The 26,610-nt window shown below is 45.4% G+C and overlaps 1 protein-coding gene across 3 annotated transcripts in view; it reads right to left on the bottom strand.

The window, feature by feature from the left end:
* Window positions 1–26,610, bottom strand: part of PDZRN3 (PDZ domain containing ring finger 3) — a 230,818-nt gene that overhangs the window by 37,958 nt on the left and 166,250 nt on the right. The window contains exon 1 of one of the 3 annotated variants that reach the window (XM_084765725.1): window positions 11,228–11,608. The exons of the other annotated variants lie outside the window; for them this stretch is intronic. Within the exon in view, the coding sequence (XP_084621851.1) occupies window positions 11,228–11,296 (69 nt within the window). The 5' untranslated portion in view covers window positions 11,297–11,608. Of the gene's footprint in view, window positions 1–11,227; window positions 11,609–26,610 lie in introns of those variants that run through there. 3 annotated transcript variants of the gene reach the window in all.

Here is a 26,610-nt window from a genome sequence, read left to right as displayed (position 1 = left end):
TTGTGTAGGCACTTTGGCATTGAGTTGTATCTTCAGCCAACATTTATATATATCAGATGTGTATATGCATGTATATATGTGCTTGTGCATATGTGTATAAAGCATATGTGTGTAAGGCACATGTATTTGTGCATGTGTGTAGACTAGAGGTTAACTCTTGATCACTATCTACTCTGTATCTACTGGGGCAGTCTCTCCCTAATCCCAGAGCTCACCAGTTCAGTTATCTAGATATCCAGCTTGCTATAGAAATCCTTTGTTTCCACCCCCTGAGCACTGGGAGTACAGATGGGCTGCCATCCAACATTTCATTACTTTTCAAACAGTTTTTTTACTTTTATTTGGTGTGTGTATATACAACCTAGTGGGGTGTTATGTGCCATGTCACATGTGTGAAGGCCAGAGGACAACTGTAGATTCAGTTCTCCCTTCTATTTTATGTAGGTTCTGGACTTTGATGAACTCAGGTTGTCAGGTTTGTGTGGCAAGTGGCTTACTTACTGCACCATCTCAGGGGCACTTTACATTTTTTTTTAAAGATCTTTATAGTCAGCCAATTTCATCTCCTTCTATTCTTATTTATGATTTAGATTCTTTCAGAATCTTGGGTATGAGGAGATTTAAATATATATGTACTTGGATTGCTTCTTAATACTTATATTAAATGTTGAGTAAATGCAAAGACATCCAAGGTGATAGATATATAAAGAATGCTACAATGATACATATTTGAACTCGCTGCCCCTTGAGAAAAACACTATCAACACACTGCCAGCTTGATTGACAAGTTGAACATCACATGTTCACGGATGAACGAAGTACCTAGAAGAGCCAAACAGACAAAGTGGCCTTGGGGAAGGACTTGCTGTCCCAGGTATCAGGAATTAATGCATAACCATAGTGCCATGAAATAGCCATTAAATGCACCGATCAACAGGACAGAATAGAAAGGCCAGGAACAGATTCAAACATATGGAGGAACTAGCATTTCCTCTTCATGGGTGAGGAGTTAAGACTTTTATCTTATGGATACTAGAAAATTCATTTATGAAAAAAAATGAAGTTGGACTCCAACTCTGTATCATACACAAAAACACAAAGAAAGACAAGACTAATGGAAATCTGTGCATAAACTTATAAAATATGCATGGAAGAGAATAAAGGAGGCTATCTTTATGGCTTTGAGGTAGAAAACAGACTTCCTAACAGACATAAATGCAAACCACAGTAAAAAAGATGTATTTGGTTCCCTGGATGATGCCAGAAAGACACACAGACCTCTGCAAGTATGGAAGAGATTTTCCAATGCTTTGATTTAATGACTTGGTACACAGGCTACGCCTTTAAAAATCCTGGAAGTCAAGAGAAAAAGATGGAAAACCCAACAGAGAAACAGAAATTTTGGCAGGCTATTTCACACATAAAAATAAAACTCAAAATAAGGAAATATACACAACACATAAAATCTAGAACCTCATTAAAACCATGCAGAAGTGACATATGAGCCATGAGATATATCTCTCCGTAGTCACTTGAAAAATTAAGAAGTCAGGCGACACTGGTGATGGCTGTACCAAATTCACTTTTGGTGATAATGCGAGATGTTACTTGTGATTGTAACTGACATTTGCTACTTTATGGGTTCTTTTTTCTTCCACCTTTTCCATCCATTTTCTTCCACCCTTCCAATGCCCTAACACTAGATATAAGAGAGAAAAAGGGATAGAGAGGAAAGATCCCTGGATAAAGTCAGGGGTCAGAAAGGGGCAACATTGTCCTTAGATGACTTCCTGTTGATTAGGGGCACTGAGATCCCTGGGACCAAGCTTAAGCTTCACCATCAGGATATCCAAAGTCATCTTCTTGTTTATTCTTTGTGCACGACTACTTAACAAGCCGTGACCAACAGCAAACAACAACCCCACCATCAGGGCTCTAGCATTTATATACCCTTGGAGAAGCACCCAGAATTCCACATGTCGCACAATCGCAGAAACCATGTACAGCTGGCAAAATCAAGCCTCTGATAGAGGGCCAGGCAAATCACAGCTGCTGCGAAGCAGCCCCATATCCCCACGCCTGGGATTAAAATGAAAACATATTCTTATAATACTTCTGTGTTTTTTTCAAGAAACCAAAATTCCAAAATTGTAGCTACCTGTGATGAGGTGAGTGAACTTGGCGGAGGGGGGGGGGGGGAGGAGAGACACAGTTGCAGATGACAATATAATCCTTTGGAAGAAGTATCACTGAGCAATGACAAGGCCAGTTCTAAGTGCATCTTCATGAAGTGAATATATAGATAAGGGAGGCCTGAGGTAGGTAGTCACTACCCTACCTTCAGTGCTATCCTTCCTACACCCACCCCTCAGTCTCTCCCTAGTCACCTGTACTCTACTCCCAGAGCAGTGGTCCTCCAGGTGCGGCGTCCAGACCAGCAGTAGCACACAGCACTTAGGAATGGAGCATGACACCCAGGGTTCTAGTGAGCCCTTGAGGAGACTCCAACGCAAGCTTCAGCTTGAGAAAAACCTTGGGAGAATTTCTTCACCTTGAGACTGGTTTAAGGCTGTGAGCCAAAATGAGATTCGTTTCCCTACGTTTTGTGATTCTGACAAGTTACACATCAAAGAGGCAAGAAGTTGGGGGTGGGGTGGGGTGGAAAGTATGAAAGGTACCTCTCTCGCCCTAAACTGTGTGTGCTGGGATGGAGCGTGAGGTGAAGGAGCCATGGGTAGAGATGAGACTCAACTGGATGGAGATCAGCTTGGAAGTACCTTCTAAAAAGGGTCAGCCTCTAATGCAGTCGTTCTCAAACTGTGGGTCTCGACCCCTTTGGGGTCACACATAAGATATTTATATTATAATTCATTATTCTTGCAAAGTTACAGTTAGGAAGTAGCAACAAAATAACTTTGTGGTTGGGGGAGGTTGAGAATGACTGCTCTACAGGCTGGAGTCTAACCTAATACCCAACACACATCCTAAACACGTTTAACAGGAGAGAGCTACTAATGATCAGTTGATGGCTAGTTTTCCCTGTCAGCTTCACAGATTTAGGATCATCAGGAAAACACACCCCTGAGTGTATCTGTGAGGGTGTTTCCAGGAAGGTTTAACTGAGCAGCAGAGTCCCATCCTGGATATGTGGATGGCACATCTCACACGCTGGGGTCCTGGACCGAACAAAAAGGAGACAGAACCGGACACCAGCATTCATCTCTTTTTTGATTCTTGGTGGTAGATGTGTGCAAAGTAACCAGCTGCTTCATGCTCCACCATCATGGATGGTACCGCAAACCTGTAAGCCCAAGCAAATCTAAGCTCCCTTAGATTGTTTCAATGAGATATTTGACCACAGAAAGGGGGAAAAGTAACTAATAAAATTGGTAAATGCTTTTTTTTTCTTTTTGTGGTCTTGGGGATGGAACCTTGAGGAAGTTCTCTGCCCCTAAACTACTCCCCAGCCCCAACCAATGATGCTTACTTGATCTATCCAGCGAGATTGTAGCCTGAACAGCCTTCCCCCGGAAGAGGAGTCAGTTGCCATGGCTTGTCCTTATGGTCATAGCTGTACGGCTCATGACCAGAAGGGTGCTCCTACCCAAACTTACTCTTTCCCAGACTTCTGAAAATGAAGAGTCACACAAGTGTCTATCCTGAAAATACATTCTATGTTGGCAGAAGTCTGCCCATCACCATCCACATTGCTAGAAATTAATTATATTATTATCCTAATTACTGTTGCGAGGGGGAATGTCTGCATGAGCTGGAGGAAGTGTGGATTTAGCAGGAGCGAGGAGGACGCTGCAGTGGGGAGTGCTGTGACGGCAAATGGCAGTGCAACGGGTGCACATGGGCTAGTGCAATTAATGTTTTATAGACAAATGTACAGTAACCTTATATTTTACATGTGTGAACTGAGCATTATTGAGTAGTTTACTCTAAAAATGTTATTGAGGAAAGGCTGGGGATATGGCTTTATGGTCAGTCAAGTGTTTGCCTAGTATGTGTGAGGCCTGAAGTTCAACTCCCAGTACTGAAAAACAACAGTTCCCAAGCAAAAAAAAAAAAAAAAAAAAAAAAAAAAACCTTTTAAAAGCCAACAGATGGTTAAACTTTCGTCTGCTGCTAAGTGTCTGCCATGTGACTTCTGTGCTGCCTACGCAGCTAACAAGGACTTCCGAAAACCTGCCAGAAAAGCGTTAGTCCGGTTTCTTCCAGGATTTTTGGCTTAACTGATAAGTAAGACCAGTGTGAACAGACACTGTACTCCCTGGGGGTGGGGTGGGGCTTGTGGGACATGGATTGATTGAGGATGGCCTCGGCCTCAGCCATGCTGACTCGGGGTAGGGGAGAGGGTGGATCTCGGGGGAGGGTCCTGCTGCCCGGGGACCACCTTTAAGAACAAGCGACTGAAAGGAAACAGAGAGAGCCGCCCACAGTCAGATAAACTGTCTGCTATCTTTAACTCAAATCAAGAGTAGTGCAAAGGCAGTTGCACATTCCTGCCAACAATTTCCCTTCACTTCTCCCCTATCTCAGCTTACTCTTTATCTTGGACTAAGATGTATAATCATATGTATTTGAAAAAAATATTTTCCTGTTAGGCAGGTGACCAGACAGGTCAAAGAGACTTCTCCTTCTTAGGAGTTTAGCAACGGACTCATAACTCAGTGCGCCCTTGCATGCCCTTGGTGAGAGAGAGCTTGAGGAAAAGTGGGGCGTTCTGAGTAGGACAAATTCACTCCTGACACTTGTCAGGGCAGCACTTGCCGGTCAGCAGCTCAGCCTGACTACATATCACCAGCATCGTGACACCTGTCACAGAAACGAAGGCGCTTCTCTTAGGAGTCGGTTTCCCAGGCTCAGAGAACTGGGTTGTTTTTCTTGCTTGACCCCACAGCAGTCAGAGGACATGGGGCATGAGCACAGGTGTGGCACTCCTCGGAACAGCTGACGGCATTCTTTTCTGTACCCTCCACCCCTACCATTTAACCATGACCCCTCCTGCATCATTAATGAGCACAACAGAACTCAGTTAGTAAACCTGCATTTCTTTTCACTCTTTCATGTTTTTTCTTCTTGGCAGGTGTGTGGATGACAGGAACACATAGTGAAGGGCTGTTGTTTCCCCTGTAGCCCTACGACACCTGCCTCATGGCAACAGGCAGCTTTTTATAGGGATGTGGGCTCATTTGTCCTTGCTAGGACCCATCTCTCACCAAAGTGGGACCCATACAGTACTCATTTGGAAGTTGGTGAAGAGGTCTTGATGGTTACTGGGTTACAAGGCGGGACTAGGGCACCCCAGAGAATGATGCAAAGTACCTCATCCAGCCGATGGTAGGAGACTAAAGACAGGTGAGAAGTTGTAGAAACTACTAGGAAAGGAGCTACACAGAGTTTAAAGAAGGGAAGAGGAGAGGATTTTTCTTGGCCAGAGAAGGTCTGTGAAGGGAAAGCCCACTGCAAAGTCTTAAGAGGGAGGGAGGAAGGTAGGTACGGGTACCGGAAGGGGACCCTAGGACCAGGGCAGATGAACAATGGCAGGAAGTGATATCAGAGGGAGCCTAACAGTTCTGAAGGCCACCATTAAGCAGTTCTCTTTATTCTAATGGCTCCAGGGAGTCAATCAGCACAGGCTGAGTAGAAGATCCTTGGGACATGGTTGGTTGAGCCCTAGGGCTGCGTGAACGAAATAACAAATGCTGTGCAGTCCCCTCCACGCTCCAGTCTCAGCACCATGATCCAAGCACTGTCATTATGTTTAGCTCCTCATTCTCTTTCTATTTACTTACACCTACTTCTTTTCTGGTGCTTAGTCCTCGAAAACACTAAAGAGTCCCATGTGCTCCCAGGTGAAAATATCTGGTGAGTAATCAGGCTTCCTAAATGCTTAGTGTGACGGGGAAGGCAACACTAATGTGATAACATGGGAGCGAGGCAGAGAGACACGGAGGGAGATGACAGTGGGCAAGGCACGGCAGGCACGCTCTGTAGGAAGACATTAGTGGTGCATGGCATTGTAGGGATGCTCAATATAGGGATGCTGTAGTGCTTGGAAGCACAGTGGCACACTTTACAGGGGCATAGTGGTACTGTGAGGTGTGGTGGGAATCCTCAGCTTAGGGATGCAGAGTGGAAGCCTGCTAGTTAGAGATACGGTGATAGGCAGGGCATGGCAGGAAAGGTTCATGCAAGGATTCATCAGTGGGCGGGGCATGGTGGAAAGATTTAATGTGGAGATAGAGTAATAGTATGGTGGGAAGGCTCCTCCATGTAAGAATGCATCAATGGCTGGCACAAGATGGGAATGTTCCATGCAGGGATGTAGCAGTGGGTGGGGCATTGTGGGAACACTCCAGGGGGAGATGCAACAGTGGGCAGGGCATGGTAGGAAGGCTCCACGCAGGCCCTGGTTCTACCTCAGGCCATTCCATTTTCCTTTCTTAACATTAAAGCAATTTAAGATCCATTGTTTACCAATGAGAAAATAACATGTAGTGACAGATACATACACACATTTAAATAGTGACTCTTGTGGCCATTAACAGTTCCATGCTCAAAGACTCTCAATTTACTAAGGTGGAAAGGGACACACTAATTAAAACAAACAAACAAACAAACAAACAAACAAACAAACTTTACTAAAGGGGGGGGGTCTCACAAAGTTACTCAGGCTAGCTTTGAACTCACTCTGTAGTCCAGATAGTCTCAAACTTGTGATCCTGCCTCTGCCTTCCCTAGCAGCTGGGATGACAGGCCTGCACTGCTAGGCGTGGGTAAGCTTTCTGTTTTCAAACCTGTTTCACTCAAAATGAATTCATAAGGGAAAACAGCATCAAAAACCAGTGCTTTTAGCATTGACAGGCTGCTTAGGCAAACACACTCCTATTTGCAGGAAATCTTGGTCTGGTTCAGCACTGCTGTGAGGAGGTCAAGTTTATGTTCATCCAATTAACTGCCACTGACTCCGTCCATACTTAATCATACCACGGCCCGGCTGATTCGCAGCAGACTCACAGTGGCTCTCCAGTAGTAAACTCATCTAATTGAGTATTGCACGCAGCTAATTAAATATGAAAACAGGATTGTGTGCAGTCAAGTTTCCAGCCTGCCTCATAAACTTGCTGATTCTAATTTGTATTTACCAGAGAAAACTGGCTTCGTAGCTTACTAGTTAATAGGTTGATAGGGAAAGGGTCACAGGCAAGGACAGCTGCTGTGGTCTGGGATGACACTGTTACCGGGTAAAGCACACGCCTTTTGAAAACTAGCAACTCTACTGTAGAAGGTAAAAGTTTAATCTTAATACCAAGGGCCAAAAGACCACGGCTTTTAAAAGATTGTCCATTCTGGGAAATGCCTGGGAAGTTAGTGAGACCTTCCTGCTACTTAGGAGGTCTACCATACATTCTCTTCATGGTGCCTTTTCATAAGATGACAAGCTGCAAGGGATGTGCTTTGATAGTATAGGCTCTTCAGCTACACAAAGGCAAAAGCAATCTCATCTCTCTCACCCTGTGTGTTTGTATGTGTGTGTGTTGTATGTATGTGACTGTGCATGTGTGTCCCTGTGCATGTGTAGGATAGAGGTCATCCTCTAGCATAATTCCTTAGAACCATCAACATTGTGTTTTTGACACAAGGGTTATCACAGGGACCTGGACTTGTGTGGTCTTCCTGTCCTTGGATTCTCAGCTCTGAGACTACAAGCAAGCACAACCAAGCCTGGCTTCTGTGAGTGTTGGGGATCGAACTTATGTCCTCATGCTTGCGCTGTAAATACTTTATCCTAGTTGAGTCTCTCTGTAACGTTGGTCATGTGCTCACTGACATTGCTGAAAATGGTTTGTACAAGGAAAGGCTCTCAGACTTGGGAATTGTGGTGCAGATGTGACACCGGCCCCACTTATAATTCCTTTGCATACCAATTGCTTCATCTTTGATTAGGGATAATATCACCTGTATCCTCAAGCTGCTGTGTGGACTCAATGGGAAAATCGATGACTGACATTTAGCATGTTGCCAATACACACTAAGCAGGCTACAGGTAATGTGGTAGACGTTTGCCAGTGCGTTTTCCTTGTCATTTTAAAAGCAGGCATGCAGACTTTAGGCAAGTGGGTTAGTTACGATTTCTAGTTGGAAACAAAATTCCCTATCAGAATTATTTCCTTACTGTCTCACCACAATCTCAAAGACTACTGATGTTGTACAGACTCTCCAGGAGACTTTTGGGGGGAGACCCTGCCTCTGATCTGTTCTGTTCTCTTCCCTCGAATCACCACAGGAAGACCTACAAAATAACCCAGACAGCCACTGCACTTCTCCTGCTGGCACAGCTGCTGCCCAGGCTGCCCTGGAATCACAGGTGTCCAGCTAGCAGAGTCACAGACCTTGCCATGCCTAATTTCCTTCCTTGTCGCCCATGACTTGGCACCCACCCTTGCCTGGCTTCCATCTCCAGCCCCAGAGCTGAGAGGCCAGCACAGGAGATTCTCCGTGCTATCCAATCTCCCCAAGTAAAGATTACACCCTTGTCTACCTTCAAGGATCTTTCTCTTGGGCTTCTTTTTCTTTCGCCTAAATTAGGGAGTTGATGTTATCTGATAGGCTAATATTTTCAGATGCTCCCTTAAGCTTCACATTTCCAGCACACAGAGATTCTATGTTGAGAATATGTAGTTATAAAAGCCCAAAGAACCGTCACCCTCAACTGATATGATAAGCCCCAGGGCAGGAGGAGGCTTGCCTTGTCTCCTCAGAGGTATTCAAGTGTTCCCCCAAGATCTCAGTACATCCTTGAATGCACGATGCCAACCGTTGATTTGTCTGGATTCTTTGTGTTTCCCTTTAAGAAGCAGGCAACTTGGGAAGTTATTGTTGTTCTAATGTGATTAAAGGTACAATAAGGTGTGTGTACAACTAGAGGCAAAGCTATTGTTCCGCACCATTAAGCTCACAGCAGCCCCCCAAAGAAATTATAGGCAACTTGCCAATGGCCTTAATGAAGAGCATCTCTTTGAATTATCTCTGGATGAGGAAAGGATCAAGCCAGAGCTTTAGAATATTTGATCGTCTTTGTGTTGCTGTTATGAAGGCTTATTGAAGCCAGACACACTGGACTTTCTGGAACTGTAATTTATGGAGACCTTAATTTCTCTGTTCTAATAAGGTTTTGTATAATAATAAGGGGTGAGGCTGCAATTATTAATTCCTGCAAGTGTTTTGTGACTTCCTCTGTGCTATGGTTCAGGACGCCTAAGGACTAGGTGGAAGGAGGGATTTTACTTAGCTGGCACAAGGGTAGTTGGTCTGAAAAGTAGTTTTGGGCTCTCTGAAAATAAATCTGCATGGCTCTCTAAGCTGCTGACCACACGTATTTCAGATGGAAGTCATTTATCAGCAACTTACTGAATTATACTTTGGACAAAAATAGCCCCACAAAATTTTACCTAGTAAAAAATCAAACAGAAGCCAGACCCCTTCTTCTGGGACTGTTGTCAGAGCTTAAGAACACAAATAATAGAGTTGGGTAAAACAATAAGTTGTCACAGATTTTCTGAAGATATCATAGAGTTGAATCTTGGAAGGTGTCACTATTACAAATGTATATAAAAGTCACCTGAGTGGAAGCTAAGCAATACTTTTGGTGTTGATGATTAAAACCAAACCAAGCCAAGCCAACCCAAGCCAAATCAAACCAAATCAAGTATGGAGTTTTGAAAACTACCATTTAACTTGCTTTTTTTTGCAGTAGTCAAGTCTAACATAGCACCTTGATTAGCTGATGAGGTCCTGTACTCTGCTCAGCTTACTTCTAAATGTTAAGCAGAAAAAGAGAGCACCCCAGATCATCTGGCAAAATTAGGATTAGGACATACCACTTGATGACAAGAGGGATGGGGGCCAGATCATCAGTAATGGCTACACTGTTGCTCAAGACCGCCCACACATCCCTAGACTGCTGGGAACCGGAGATGGAAGCCAAGTACATTTCTAAGACTTATTTAAGAGGCTTGATTTCAGCAGGTGAGACAGCTCAAAACCTGAGATTGTTTACATTAACCCTTTCCATGCCTCACTGCAGAAAGCTGACAGACATACAGACAGACACACATTTTATTCACCCAGTGTCATCATGGTATCCTTAGGTTTTGCTCACAGCATGTTCAGTTGTCTTGTTGTGGCTTGCTAGGGGCATCCGCCCTCTGGTGGCTCATGCAAAAATGACATACAACTAACAGTTGATCAGATTCTTTTTAAAGTCAAGCCTGGCTCTTAAAAAAAAAAAAAGTAGTTATTTGCCATTTATTGTTATAAGCCAAGAAATGCACACTCATATTCTTGCTTGCCACAGTGTAATTGTACTATGCTGATTTAAAAACTTACAGGACTGTGGTTTTCTGTTTACTGAAATTATTTTTTTTTAAAGGAGCCAGAATGATTCAAGAGCGAAATCCTTAGCTGCCAAGTGAGGTTGCCAAGAACCATGTAAAACCTCCTTATTCAAGGAGGGGGCTTGAATATTTAAAAAAAGAAAGCACCCCACGTAAACATAAAATAATCTAGCTGGGCTGTACTGAATATATCCCCTTATATTTAAACTGAAAATTCATGTCGTGACGTAGACGCCGTGACAAGTCACCTGCTGTGGGTGACAGCCTGTAAGACCAAGTCACTTGCCTCAGAAGTTGCTAATGTTTGTACAGAGAGACGTATGGAAGTGGCAAAGTGTGAGACATAAATGTGAACCACATGTCCCGTTACAAGAAGCTGCCAAAAGGAGGACTCAACAGAGGACTTTGCTCCGCTGCACACAGTGCCTTCAAACTGTTTTAAACAGACACAAAAACTGCAAGCATCCATCACTGCCCCTGCCCCCTCCCTGCCCCGTCTTCTCCAACTTGTTCAAAGGACGCGTGACCACTCTCTGACCCTTCCTGTTGACTGCTCTGTAGAGCGCTTAGTTGTCATGGTGCTTTGTGACACAGCTGCTTCCAACACACTGCAAAGACCATCAACAGCTATTTAGACTCTTAAAATCAAGCACCGGAAAGCTGCTAGGAAACACATTTCTTAAGAGAGTTAACAGAACATCTCCGGAGAAGTGGGCAAGGCTGGCTTAGGCAGAACACAAACCCACACGGAAATTCCCGATTCCTGCCCCAGGAGGGATGCTGCCAGGTGAGTACTGCAGGATAACCTGCCGCGCTGTTACCTGGCAAACTTCATAGAGTAATTTGTACTGCTCCTCTTGCTTCTGCGCGCTGCACAAGCTGCATCCCATGTTTGGAGGAATGTCAAAGAAAGCCTTCAGGACCGCCAGAGCCTGGGAAGCCACTCCCTCAGCATGCAGGCATTGAAGGGCTCTCTGAGAGCCTCAGGTGAGTCAGGCAGCTACAAAGCCTCACACAGGCATGGCTCTCTGAGGCTGCAAAAACAACTCTCTGCTTCCTCCACGCTCCCTTTCCTTCCCTCACAGCATGCACGCACGCGCGCGCACGCACACACACACAGGCAGACACACACACTCTCTCTCTCTCACACACACACACACCCTGCTCCCTCCTCCGAGTGACTCTGGCAGCTGGATTGTGGTCCAATGCACACGCTATATATACTGCTGCTCATGCATATTAATCAGCTCTCATTGACTATTCATAACAGACAATGATACAGAAGCTATAATTGCCAACTATGACAGTTGAAATTTCTCTAATTAACAAGCAAGTGCTCCAGTGGTAGGGAATAATAAAAAGACACTAACAATTTTGCAAGCCATTTTCTGGCAGTTACAAATAAACATGACTGCATTTTTTTTCCAGCAGGGTCTCTTAGGATAATCCCTAATGCATTTCGGCTAAGTAGAAATTCATTTTTAAATATATCATAAAATTTCTGATGATATAAAATGTATTTAATGCTGCAGATAATGATGGCACATAAACAGATTTTATGGAAAGGACATGTTTTGAATAATATTCCAATAATGTTTAGCACTGTACAAAGTTGTAGGGGGGGAAAAAGCCGTTCCACCTATGAATAAAATATACAAATGTAAATTACAAGCTAGATCCATGAGTATGTAAAGTAGCTAGGTGTGGTGAAGAGAAAGAGGCTGCCCTACAGGCGAGCAGGCAGATATTATTATCAACATACCCTGCCAATCCCAAAGGCAGAAACTTATTTGTCAAAGTGACCTGGAAGGAACAGAAGCTGCCAGCCTCCTGCCATCTCCTCAGCTATGCAGATGTCACAGATAATGAAGAGGTGACACTTCAGAGCCAATTGTCACGGCTGCTACCACCTATGCTCTGGTAGACTTCTGTAGTTGTGCCTAGTGCCTAGTGTTGTGTATCAAGAAGCAGGAAGAGGAGACAGTAAAGATGGGGAGGTTCCGTCTTAAGACAATATTTCTTCCCCATTTAGTCTCTGTCCCACTGAACAAGCCTCATGGTTTAAAAAGAAAACTACTTAAAAAATAACGAACGCTTGCTTGCCCACTGCCTGAGTGTTACACACAGGTATCTCTTCCTTACTCAAAATGGCAATGCTAAAAATTCCCATAACTGCTTCCAGAGCCTCCCCACCCCCTTCCTTCAATAAAGGGTGAACTGTCTGAGAAAGACTCCCACATCCCTTGTCAAGAGATGTCATGGAAGTGCAAGAATAATGGCTCCTTTTTCTGGGAGGCCAGACACACCTGAGATGTGAGTAAACCTGTCCCAATTAAATCCTACTTAGGCTGGTGGCCAACAGGTGCGTAGGGTCCCACTTCTCAGACAGAATGGGAGGTAGGGCCTCTTGGCTGGGCCAGCTCACAGCTCTGATGATTGGAGGTGGGGGGGGGGAGGGGTGGGCCACTTCCTTATCTGTAGCTTCTGCCTCAGCCAGTACCGGAAGAGGCAGACACAGACTGGACTAGAGAGAGTGGGTCAGGTCGGGAGCCTTGATTGTGGACTGTGGAGGATTCTGGGAAGGGTGTTATCTAGCAGGGTGTGAAGCCTCAATCTCCTCATCTGCAATGGTGGCCATGCTAGTCAACTGTGTCTTACAGAGCGTTGCGGCAAAGAGCTGGGAGAAGGTAAGCTTCTCAGACACAAGCCAGAGGTCCCTTCCTTATACCCAGCCCATTGCTAAGTCTGGCCTGCTCAACTTCACTTTCCTAAGAGCCCTCCAGGGAATTCTAATCACATTTGGTTGAAAGCACACATTTTTCTCCAGGGACCCATCAGGCCTAGCAAAGTTTGGTCCTGGCGTCTCAGTCACTGTACTCTTCCCCCACAGCTCTGGTTTGCACCTCACTCCAGACCTATCACATCCTTCCTCATGGACATTGGCCCGCTTTCAAAACTGATCTTCCCTTCCCTTTCTGATCAACCCTTTACCCCCATCTCAGCCCATAGGAACCTTCTTTCTATTCGTTTGTTTGTTTGTTGAGACAGCGTTTCACCGTGTAGCCTCCTTGGCTGTCCTGGACTTGCTTTGTAGACCAGGCTGGCCTTGAACTCACCAAGATCCACTTGCCTCTGCCTCTCTGAGTGCTGAGATTACAGGTATGCCCCACCGTGCCTGGCTATAGGAACTTTCTTGAGGAAAGGCTGTGCTAGGTCACCTGCCAGAGTCTTCTACAGGCATCTACTTCCCAGGAAGCTCATCACTATGTCACGTTACCATACCTCTTTCACCAGGATGAAAACCCCATCACCACCGTGTGTGTGTGTGTGTGTGTGTGTGTGTGTGTGTGTGTGTGTGTGTGTATACGCGCATATGCGCCCCCCCCCCCACTGCATGCCTGTATATCTACATGCAGAGGCCAGAGGTGAACATCCATCCAGAGTCCTCGTCTATCACTTCATATCTTAATTTTTAAATTAAATTTTCATTAATTAATTCATTCATTCATTCATTCATTCATTCACTTTATATCCTCATAGCAGCTTCCCCTTGTTCCTCTCCCCTCACTCCCTCCTTCTTACTTCCAAGACAAGGCCTCTTGCACTGAACATGGAACTCGCTGTTTTGACTCTGCTGGCTGCCTAGCCAGCCCCAGGGTTCCTTCCGTATTTGTGCCCCTGCTCCCACTCCAAGCAGTGGCCGGGGGGCATGTAGTAATACCCAGCCACATCTAGCTCTTACATGAGTGCTCAGTCCAAACTCAGGTCCTCATATTTACCTGGCAAGTACTTAACCCACGAGCCATTTCCCAGTCCCTGGGATAACTTCAGAATCAGTACTGATCCTGTTTACAGATGGCCACATGTTTACTGTCTCCTTGCAGGAGGCTTAAGCTCCGTGAGGCAGTGTCACCATCTCCAGACCTGGGAGCTCAGGAAACACAGGTCAGCTAGCTGGATGAATAGGTGGAGAGCCACCTGCCAGCTCCACAAAGCCAGGAATGCCAGTGCAAGCCGGCGTGCACCATCACAAAACAGAACGCACAGTGCCCGGTGTCCGTGGGAAGGGAAGGCTTGCAGCCACGGCTAACTCTGCTCCTCTGGTTACAAGGACTCTTGGCTTTACAGCTGTTCTTTGTTCACTTTCAAACAGCCACAAATAAAGGTTGAAATGAACCCAAGCTGAGTTGTTAGAGAACATATGTGTCCTTCTATATCTTGTTATGAACTTTTCAAGTTCTAATCCCAAGCCGAGAGCGTTGTAACGAACACTCCACTGCACTTGAACACAGGGCCTGTTAAACATTTGGGACTCAGGAGCATTGTATAATCTTAAAAAAATGTTGAAACAAGTTGATGGTGCGCACTTATAATCATAGCACTGAGGTTTGTGGTCAAGTCTATGGTCAGCCGTGGGGGTATAAAACAAGACACTGTCTCAAAAAAAAATTGTCAGAAAGCATTAGGATATTATTGATGTAACTATCACTATCTACCACAATGCAAGCAATCAGAAACGTAAAAGTTATTTGTTCGTTAATTCACTGAAAAAGAACAGTAACTGGGAGGGGAGTAAAGTCCTTGCTATGCAAGTGTGAGGCCCCAGAGCTGCAGGATTCACGTGAAGCTGTGTGTGGAAGCATACATCTGGACTCCCAGAGCTCTTCTGGGAGGTGAAGTGTGGGATGTGAAAACAGGTGACTCCCCAGAAGGTCCTGGTCAACTAGCCTGGTGAACATAGTGGCAGACAACAGTTTTAAGCAGGGTAGAAGGTGAGCAGACAGACAGACAGACATAACAAACCCACAGCATATTAATATGAATCGCATAATGGAAAGAAATGACTGTAGTTTCTACAACAGAACTTCTAGAGGGGAAGGGCAGCATTTTGCATTTTACCACAGTTCTTTGATGTCTAGCATCATGGGAGACAGAAGGTTGTCACAGTTGCTGCTGTACCCAGTGCCTGTGACAAGCATCATGTGGCTGCTAGGAAATGCCACTGGACTGTCTACTCTAAACAACGTCAGAGAGGGAAAGCATACTTTTGCATTTTCAGGCAAATGTCTTTGACCTTGTAGATGCTGAGAAACAAGCATCCAGGGCCTGTGGGGTTACCGAGGCCTCACTCTGAAAAGCACTCTCTCAGAAGAACATTCCAGTGAGCTACACACCTACTTGCCTGACAGTGCAGAGGGGGACAGGGAGGACACCAGACCAAACTCTACTTCCAGTTGTGTTCCCATTCTTGGCATCAAAACGTAACATAGAATTAACAATGCAAAACTCTCATGTACTTACAAAGCCTAAAACAAGCGAACATCTGCCCTGAGTGCCCTTTCCTTGGGACAATCGCCCAGGACATGTTCAATGTTATCTCATTTTCAAAGTCTCGATTTAGTTGAGCCTGTAAGCATCATGATCTTTCTGAGAGAGGTTTACCTATGTGACGGAACACACTAAAGCCTCGAGCCACACTGATCCCAGTGGCAGGGTGAGGACACACACTGTTAAAGAGAGGAAGGGAAAAAAAAAACCCCTGCATGTTGCACAAAGGCACACATTGTCTGGAGAAGATGTTCAATGTCTTTCCCCACATTAGTAACTGCATTATCTGAGAAACACTAACAAGCTCACAGGAGCACAAGGCACTTTTCTCAGTTACTCTGTACCATCCCACACCCGCCTCCTTCTGCCTTCCTGGAAATTAAAAAAATAAAGTGCAAAGAAGGGTCAGGAAAGAGTGCTCAATGAGACAGAGGAGCCCATTTTAAAGTGCTGCGGGGGCCCAGGGCATGTCTTTAGTAATTGGTCTCTGAACATCCATAGATCATTGCAGATTGTGGCGGCTTAGTTCTTTTGTCAACTTGACAGAAGCCAGAGTTATTTGGGAAGACTTCAATTGAGAAAATGCTCCCCCAACCCCTGGCCTGTGGGTAAGCCTGTGATGCATTTTCTTGATTGATGTGGGAGGGCCCAGCCCACTGTGGGCAGGTGCCATCCCTGGGCTGGTGGTTCTGGGAGCTAGGAAGCAGGCAGAGCAAGCCAATAACTAGCACTCCTCTATGGCTTCTGATTCAGTTCCCTGTCTCCATGTTCCTGCCTTGACTTCCCTGGATGGCAGACTCTAAGCTGTAAAATGAAATAAGCCCTTTCCTCCCCAGGTTCTGTCTGGTCATGGTTTTTTTATCATAGCAGGAAAGACCTTAACTAAGACTGGGGTGCTAGTCAGGGTCATCAGGAGTGGATATGAATTTATCTGCACGTAACTGCTGAATAAGCTCTCTAAAGTGAGCACGGGGTTCTCTGCACACAATTGTCTGACACCTGACATAGGGCCTTCTTATACTCTCTAGTGTGTAAGAAATGTAAGTCTCATCAAACTACACACAAAAACTTCCCTATAGACTTCCTGAAAGACAGTAAAAATAGATGTGGGATGACACCGGCAACGAGGCAGAAAAACATCACATAGAGCAGTTGTATCAGTGAGTGGTAGAACTGTCCTCCCTTAAAGCTTCCCAGGTAGTTGGGCTGCTCCTACTGCCTCTCCCTTCCTCAGGGTATTTTCAACTTCCTTTCACATCACACTTAGTAACCTGTCTTCCTCATAGTTTCAGTTGTCTTCTTCCTTCAGTTCTTACTATTCATCACGGTTAGAGTATTTATTACACACACACACACACACGTTTACATGAGTATCCATCTGACAAGTTCACCACTGCACAAAGTATAAGCTCTCTAGCACAGGGCCAGGCATACACACTGGTGTCCAGTAGCATTGAACTGAGTTAGATACTGCATTCTCTGCCTGGGGCACCGGACTCCATGTCTATTAGCATGCCCCTTGACTTCACCTCCCTTGCCACAGCACCATCCTACAGGCAGCAGTGAACATTCTTTATAACTCCTAAGAGTGATAGTCCGTGTCTGCATCACCATCTTCTTCCTAGCTTCAATTTTTTCTAGAACCAGATCCCAAGCCTCACTCAGCTCCATCTGCCCAACTTTCCCTTGTAAGGGTGCTCAATGAATACTCAGTGTAGGCTAAGCTTGAGAAGTGCTGTGGAAGAGTGGGAGGAAGGACTGAGGGAGCCAGAGGGGTCAAGGACATCACAAGAAGACCTACAGAGTAAACTAACCTAAGGCCATGGGAACTCACAGAGACTGAACCACCAACCAAAGAGCATGCATGGGATGGACCAGACCACCCTACACAAACGTAGCTGATGTGCAGCTGGGTTGACATGTGGGTTCCTTAACAATGGGAGTAGAGGCTCTCTCTGACCCTGATGCCTGCCTTTGGATCCTTTTCCCCTAGCTGAGCAGCTTTGTCAGTCCTCAGTAGGAGAGGATGCAGCTTAGCTCTGCTGTTTTTGAGGTGGCAGGAAGGGTTGGTGCCCCTTGGGGACCTCCTCTTCTCTGAGAAGAAGAAGAAGAAGAAGAAGAAGAAGAAGAAGAAGAAGAAGAAGAAGAAGAAGAAAAAGAAGGAGGAGGAGGAAGAGGAAGAAGAAGAAGGAAGAAAAGGAAAGGGAAGAAAGAAGAAAAGGAGAGGGAAGAAAGAAGAAAGAAGAAAGAAGAAGAAGAAAGAAGAAAGAAGAAGAAGAAAGAAGAAGAGGAGGAGGAGGAAGAAGAAGAATTAGAAGAAGAATTAGAAGAAGAAGAAGAAGAAGAAGAAGAAGAAAGGGGAATTGGAGGGGGCAGGACTGAAAGGAGAGGAGGGAGGGAGCTGGGATCAGGCTGTAAAGTGATTAATTAATTAATTAATTAATTAAACCTCAAATTTAATATCAGGCACAGAACAGGGGTCTGACCTCTGCAGAGTAAATTTTCTGGGTTAGTTGAATATTGAACCAACAAACAAATATTCAACATGAACAAAGAGGTTTGCTTTCCTAAGGAAGTTAAGGCCAAATGCTTGGAAAACACACCTTTTCTCCGTTGGGTAGGAGCATTATTCCTACAAACCCTGGATTCTAGTCTGGGCCAGAAATTCAGTCATATGGTTAAGTGACTGCTAATTAACCCTCAATAAGGCAAGGTAAGTTTTTGATAGCTTACGTGAATCACAGTTGGTGAGTGGCTGCTGAACTGGATTGAGAGGCAGGGAGTTGTTTGAAAAACAAGAATGGAAGAACAGCACGCCATTTTAGCTAAGGAGAATGCATCTTCAAAGATATCAGCAAATACAAAAGAGATGACTTGAAGGCGTGTAAAAGTGGCTTTATTTCTGAGAACCTTTCTATATTCAGAACGTCAGCTCAGGATCTCACATCTCCTTCTGGACAATGAAAAGGTATGTTTTTCCTTGCTAAATTGATTGAGAGGCTGCTGTCTCAAGGGCATTTGCCTGGGCATTTAAGAATCTCATGGACTACGCTGGCTTCTGGAGATTGACAGCTTCCTGTTTGCGTTTGAAGCTCTTGTAGATGCTGTGTCCTGCAAGGAGGTTGGGTAAAGGAAGAGGCAGGCAGACTGCTTGAGTATGTAGCGCAGCTGCCTTCAAAAGTCATGAAGGCAGATGAGCATCTGTCTTAAAGACCTCCTTAGCAGATCACAAAGAGGCTGGGGGGACAAGAATGCAATAAAGGCTGGCAATGGGGAGAAGGCACCTGCTATGTTCATGAAAGTGGCAGAAAAGATCTCTCACTGTTCTCATCCTCAACAGAAAGAACAGATTGAGCTATGAGGTGATGATTCCTGTGAGGCATCTAGTCTTTGGACTGCCACGGCACATTGTGATGGTGTCTGGACCTCTTCCTGTCATGTGTGACAGATGAGTTTCCCCCAGCTGTATTTGGAATTCCTGAGAATAGATTTCCCTAAATTTCTGGAGTGATCCTCAGACCCCACAAAGCATGTGGAGAGAATACGGCTGAGTTCCTACAAGGGCATTATGTGGGCTGTGGTGTGGGCCATCTGGCTAGGATAGTGCAGTATGCTGCAGTGACTCAGTCAATCTATGGAACAACTTGCTGAAGGGTGTGGTGAGCCCATAGCATCTTGGGAACAGGGCTTCTTTACCTTATTGTGGGGGTGGTTGCCTTCTCTGGAGTTGCAGGAGAGGGCACATGAAAGAACAAAAGCCTGTCAGAGTTCTTAGACCAGGTTCTGCAAGTGGCCAATGAAGCAAGGAAAAAAAAAAAAGACAATATTGGAGGATAGAAAAACCCCTTCTAACAGACTCTAGTTAGGGGTCATCAACCTTTCCCATAAGGGTAGTTCCATCTTTTGTGGACAAGAATCAAAACCAAACAAACAAATAAACGAAACACTGTCTTGTATATTCACAACAACCCCTTAAACATAGAGTGCATCCATTGTTTGCAGACCCTACCAAGATGGGCTGTATGCTGATTTGGCTTGTGGCCCAGAACTGGCCAACAAGGACACCTGACTTTGAGCAGTGGTTCTTTGATGCTAATGGGAGCATAAGCCAGTGACCCTCGCCATTTCACCCAGCCATTCCCGTTCAACTCTAATGGGAACTGTGGCCGAAGGAGTCAAAGTAATATGCCCAGTAATACTCAGCATACACCTGGGAGCAATGAGATCAGAATTTGGACCATGTAACCCTCAAGGCAGGTAAGACCTTGCCTGTCCATTAGGAGTGCTGATGTATGCAGCAGGCTTTACAGACTACCTTCTTGTTGGAAAAGGGCTGGGTCTGGTAAAGAAAACAACTCAAGAGACACAATGTCCTCACCAAATGATCCCAATCAACAGATGCTCTGTGAAGAGCTAGCCAGCCAGCAGGACCAGGCATGACTGGCCAGCATCATGAAATGTCTAGTCTCGTTCTGGACAATTCTCCTTCACATGTATAGCCCACAGGTGTCTCTCCAAAGTGTGGGGGATAGGAAGTGTCTTCAGATCTGCCTCTGGTCTCTGGGCTTGGAACATAATAGATTTATAAAAGGCTTCATTCCACATCATGTGTGGAGGTAACAAAGAGAGGCTCTGTGACCATGCCCAGGCTCCTAGTGATTGCAGCCCTAGGAGAATCTTGGGGGTATGCTCCCATCCTAAGACACGAGGTTCCACTGGGCATCAAGAAAGTCTAGCTGGGGCAAAAAGAGACAAGTGAATCATGGGGGCAGAAGAGTGATGGAGAGTAGAGGTCTGGACAAGAGTGGCAAAAACTCAGACAGGGGCATGGTCAATGCCTTGGGCTCTGGAGGACTTAAGCTGAACTTAGTTGTGATTGTAGAGGGCAAGCTCCGAGGATAGAGAAAAGCAAGTGACATGGTGACCAGCGCACACGAGAGAGAAGAGGAAGGCACTTTGGGACACAGGAAAACACAACTGTTGTGTCGTGGAGATTCATATCATAACAGGCCTGTAAGTATGCCCAGAGGACAACAAACGCTACAAAACCATGGGGGTTGGGGGAGCAGATGTGACCTCATCTCATTATTTTACAAATTAAGTTAGGGGCTTCAAACTAGATGCTGCCAGTGGCAGCATCTTCAAAAAATTTTTTAATTAAATGGTAATTCAGAAAATCAGAGACATTTAAACATCAACAGCTGCAATCTATAATATGGGTTTAAAAAAAAAAGTCTTTTGTTAAGTTCCCAGGCTCTGGTACATAGGACCCTGTATTCCCATGTGACAAAACTGAACAGGAGCAGGGCAATGCTGTTCCTTGGAAACAGGGTGTGTGGTCCTGAGCGTTCAGCTGCTCCTAGGTCATGTCATGGACCCATTGAAGTGACATAGGACCAAGGTGCCAGGTTTATGCAAGACTGGTTATATATTATGATGTAAATATAAAACCTCTGTGTGAGGCTACAGGTGGCAGGTTAGAGCCCACTGAAGGGAGGGCTGTGTCTTCTGGGAGCTCGTTCCAAGAGAGAGAGAGAGAGTGAGAACATCACTGTTCCCAGCCTCGTTCTGTCACAGCCTATGGCTGCGGAGAGAAAGTAGCAGCGGCATCTGCTCATGGATGGGACCTGAAGCCTTGTGTCGTACTTCTACCCACTCACTCCCCATCGTTATCCATCACCTACTGTGAACCAGAAGACGCCATTGCTTAATGACTGACACGGCATACACACCATCCCTGTCTGCATGCAGCAAGCATCTGTATCTCATCTTTGGCATCCATAGGGCACCAGCTGCTCTGGCTATGAGTACTGATGCTTTCCCAGTTGTCATACTCTGTCCACACTCCTTAGTGTAAGTGACACGTCTACAGCGTCTTGTCCCGTGAGGTCTTCCCATTTCTCCTTCCATGACTTCCAGCTACAGGGAACATCTATGATTGTTAATCAATTGCCTCTACTACTATTTATGCCAATTGCTTTCTTAAAATTTGCTCACTTGATTTTACTTATGTGTTTTTGAAATAATCCCCACAAATAATCACTTGCAATGTGTGAAAAATATTATAAAGCGACTGTGTGGATTTAAAAATAAGAAGACTGAGCCCATAACCACATAATACTGACAGCTTGCTGCATTTGCCAAGGTTAGAAGGCATTCCCACTTTGTATTGAATTCCAGCCTCGCTGTGACTTCCCCACACTGTCTCACCAGCTCTATATATTTGGCTTCCAGAACCTTCCTGTGTTCTGGTCTGTTTTCTGAAGGATGTCTGGACTCTTTCACCTCACCACCCATTCGTAAACTGGCACGCCTTCCCTTGCCTTTGCGCTCTGCAGCCTGAACTCTATCCTCAGCTTCCACATGCATATTAAAGCCAACCCCAGCTTTACCATCAAAACTGGTGAAACTACACAGCACCTGCAGTCATCTGCATTGTGCCACCTTCTTGAGGCATGGCCTTCTATCCTCCCAACCATTTAATTCAAGTGGACAAAGGTGATGCTAAGAGTTTGGAAAAGGATGGAGCTCCAGGACCAGCCTCATCTGTCTAAGAGGACAGCTTTAAGTTCCTGAAGTCAAGCACCAACACAAGAGAGAACTTGGTATGCGGAGATGGTCCTGGAGCTTCCAGGCACACGACATAGGCAAAGTAAGTCCTCAGAACTTGAAGGTGTATGGAGGATGAGACAGAAGCAGCATCTGAGTCAGAGCCTGTGACTGTTTATGCTAAAGCAAAGGTGAAAAGGTTGAAGAGCGGGAGAGGGCAGGCCTGCAGAGATGGCTCAGTCCAGAAGTTGACTTTGATCTCCAGAACCTATGTAGAAATTCTGGGCATGACGGCAAGTTATTGTAATCCCAGAGCATGTATATTACTGAGGCTCTCCAGACAGCGAGTCTAGCCAAAGTGGCAAAATTCAAGCCAGTGAGAGACTCGGGGTCTCAAAACACCATCACTACCACAAACCACCACCCAATGGTGTGTGTGTGTGTGTGTGTGTGTGTGTGTGTGTGTGTGTGTGTGTGTGTGTGTGTGTTGAGGAATGATATTTAAGGTTGCTTTCTGGTATCACATGAACATACACACATATACATAGGCACATAAATGCATACCTACACTGAATGAGAAAGGAGCACTAGGCTAGAGGCGGAGAGCGCTTAAATCTGAATTTTGAATTGGGCATCCAACTGGCAACTGGCTTTGTATTTTCTTCAGCGGCTTGCAGGTGGAACCAGAGCACAGTGGATATTTTGACAACTTTCTCTTTTTCCCTTTTGGCCAGATTCTGGAATTCAAGATATGTTCCCATAGTAGACTGTCCTCTCTATGAGCTGGGAATTGAGTCATGGGCTGCTTGGCTGTAGGGTTTGAAGAAGCTAGGTAATAACGGAAGTGGCATTGGCTGGGTGACTTGGACATTAAAGAGAAGCTGGCTCCTGAGCTTAAAACAGCTCTATGGAAGACACTTACCTGGGGAAAAAACATTGCCAACTGAGGCTTCATCATTCACTTGTAGCTATGAGGTGAAGTGCCATCAAGTCTGAAATTACTTACGAAGCTTCTACCCTGGATTTACTTTTGATATAAAACAGCACTTCACAGAGTAAGTTAGTAAATGTCACTAAGACCAATGGTTTGTTTAGAGAGGGAGATTTTTTGCCAACAAATGGCAATACTAATTTACATTCTCTTGGAAAATATAACAATTTCGTATATTTGTGAGCTGGATAAGAACCAGTGATGTGGTACTTCATCTTCAAAAATGAATATATGTCTGTCCAAACACTAATAAATGTTTCTACGCTATAAACGAGGAGAAGCTGAACACTAGATCATGGCAACACACTCACTTAGGATGCTTGTGGCCAGAGCCTAGAGGCAGGGAAAATGGAAGTGATTTAGAACAGTCTTTGGTAGGATACATTTGATATTAGTGGGCTTGCTGGAGCGAAACAGTAATACTAGAGAGATACAAAGGTGTGAAAGCCATTATAGTGCGTCCAAATGTTGGGAGGCCTTGCTGCCGACATCTTTCAGGTGAGTTGCCTGTGCCCACAGGCAGCCGTGTGCTGAACAATATCTGCTAGAAAGCCAATGAGTCGGTGCTATGAAACCACAAATTAGTTTTTTTGGAAGAAGAGGGGAACGTTAAGAGCCTCTTTTACTATCTTCCTTTCATGGTAGGGGAGACCTGTGAGGACAGTAAATTCTGCCTGACCTCTTTCTGTGTCCTGCTATGACCTACCTTGGGGTGAGTCATGCTATTACAGGAAGTGGAACAAATCCACAGGTGTGTGGGTACTGAGGGCTTCTTTAAAGATCTGCTTGGGCCAGCCATACCCTGGCCCCAGTCAGCCCCCTCATCAACTAATTATTACTGATGCCTTGTGCTCTCTAGAACAGTAAGACACCATCATTTGGAGACCGCGGGCTGGCCTAACTAAAGAGGAGGCATGCAGAAGGCGAGGGACGCAACTGCAAGCACTCTATCTTATCGCATCCAAAGGGCTTCATTTGTTACTACCTTTCTTGTAAAAAACAAACAAACAAATCAACTCTGAAGACATACTCAACCCAAGTTAAGAACTCTGAAAATCCCATAAATAACTACTTATTAAGCTCTCAGTACTCTTTCCCCAGCCTGGCCCGTTGTCTATGCATCTGGCCACGTGAGTGTAGAAAACAACACAACCCAGGGTAGGGAGAGTGGAGGGAGGAACAGAACGCAGCAGGACATGAGAAATTCCCCTCCTGAGGAAGGAAGAGGGATGAGGTGGCTCACAGAAGAATGGAGGCTTCAGAGCCTCTTCAGTCACACACTGAGGCACACGATAGCTAGCATACGTTCTCCATGTCCATGCCTTCCCCATCTTGTCGTGTCCTGTGACTCACTCTCTCCCACATGTCTTCCCTGCTTGTGTCAGCTACATGGTGACAGCAGTCTGGCAGGATTCTCGACTGATTCTGATTGGCAATGGCTCCATCTTCTTGGTGGGTGCCAACCCCCTGAAATGCAGCAGGCTTTCTGCAGTCCATGGATTAATGTTTGTCGCGATGCTAACTCCCCTCCCTGTATTGTTATTCTAGGTAGACACACACCTCTGTGGCTCTCCTTAATTCCATGTTCTTGCATTGTCATCCGCCCCCCCTGCATTCCACCCCTGTGCCCCCCCCCACATCAATGCTGTTCACCCAGGATATTAGTTCTGTTTTTTATCACTGTGCCAAAACACTGACAGAACCTAAGGAGGAGAGGGCCTTCTTGCTCCACAATTTGAGGGTATCAGGCTCTCATATCTTCAGGAACATGAGGCAGCTGGACAGGAAGCGGAGAGATGAGTGGAGGTGTTCATCAGCTTGCTTTCCCCTGTTTACTCACCCCAGGACCGGATGCTGCCTGAGTTTGGGGAGGGTCCTACATGACTCCAGGTGCCTTCAAGTTGTCTGTATTTGCCATTGCACTGAGTCACATAGGCAGCCTCCCTTTTCCATCCAGGACCTTAGGTTTTCCTATTAATAGGCGTGCACTCTTGGGCCTCTAGCCATCCTGATGGGACTGCTGACTATGCCTCTTGCTTTCTGTCCTTTTCCTCCAGCCCAAAGCTGTCCCTAGATATCATCCAGATTCATATATGCCATGGCCCCATAGCTTCCTCCAGCCTTCTCTCACACTTCTCCACAGCGTACAGGTAACAGTCTTCACTTTCCCCAACTTAAGTTAAGTTGCTGTCCAAGATGTTTATGGTCTTATAGGATGAGGTCATCTCTCTCCTTCATGGTAGCACTGACATGTGTCCCTAGCCTCCTTTATCTAAACACCACTACCAGCTCTAGTTCCTGTCAAACTATAGACTTTCACCCTGCCCCTACCAACAACATATACTACTGTTAGAGCTTGGTAGACTACCATATGCCCTTCTGGCCACGTGTGCCAGCCGTCACCCCCCCATCCCCCCCCCCCGCTTTCTTCTTCTAAATAACAGGGTATATCTCAGAAATCACCACCTTTCCATTTGGCAGCATAACACCGAGCACACACGTCAATGTCTTCCCTCTTCTCCTCTCTGTGCACTATCATGGAGGATATAGCAATTGGAACTGTCTGGTGCCATCTAAAGATACCTCTCATCACCTGACAGGCAAGGGCTAACAAGGCGGGCCACCGGGGATCAGGATGTTTCATTGCAAATTCCAGCTCAGACTCTTCAGGACAGACCGTCTCTTCCTTAGTCAATGTTTCATTCACCACACAGGACTTGGAAGAACTACTTGTACTTAATTAGTCAGCAGAGTGGCTGGCTCCTAGCACCAGTGGCAGACTTTAGATTTCCCCCTTTTTATACTTTTCAAACTCTTAGTTTTCCATGTCCATTGGAGATCACACACACACATACACACACACACACACACACACACACACACACACACACACTATTTAGTTGTTTCCATTGGCAATCTCAGGGTCTTAGCAAGCCCACAGGCACACCAACCAACTACCTAAATAAGCCTTCAATAAGCCATGATAGGCGCCGGGGGAGCAGAATGGACAGACAAGACGAAAGAGTTAATTCTGCTTGGTTTATCAGAGAATGTGCCATTCGAAATACTAAATCCTGATCTAAATCTTATTTTCCCTTGGGGAAACTTAGCTTCCATGGGAGCCATTGGTATGCTTGATATAAAAAGTTTCCCAAGAGGAACCATGGCCAGAAATAATTAGAACAGAATTATTCAGACTTTGGAGTGAGGTTCATGGGTGTCACGATGGACAAGAAACATGAGACAGTATAATTGGTGGCCACCCTGTGAAGACATTCATAAGATTTGTCACCTCAAGCCAGAGAAGCCATGGGGACACCTGACGTGACACATCTA

The sequence above is a fragment of the Acomys minous genome, assembly GCF_964271855.1.
Source record: "Acomys minous genome assembly, chromosome: 17".
Classification (NCBI taxonomy): domain Eukaryota; kingdom Metazoa; phylum Chordata; class Mammalia; order Rodentia; family Muridae; genus Acomys; species Acomys minous.
Note: the sequence above shows the minus strand (reverse complement) of the source record. Positions and strands in the feature narration are given on the sequence as shown.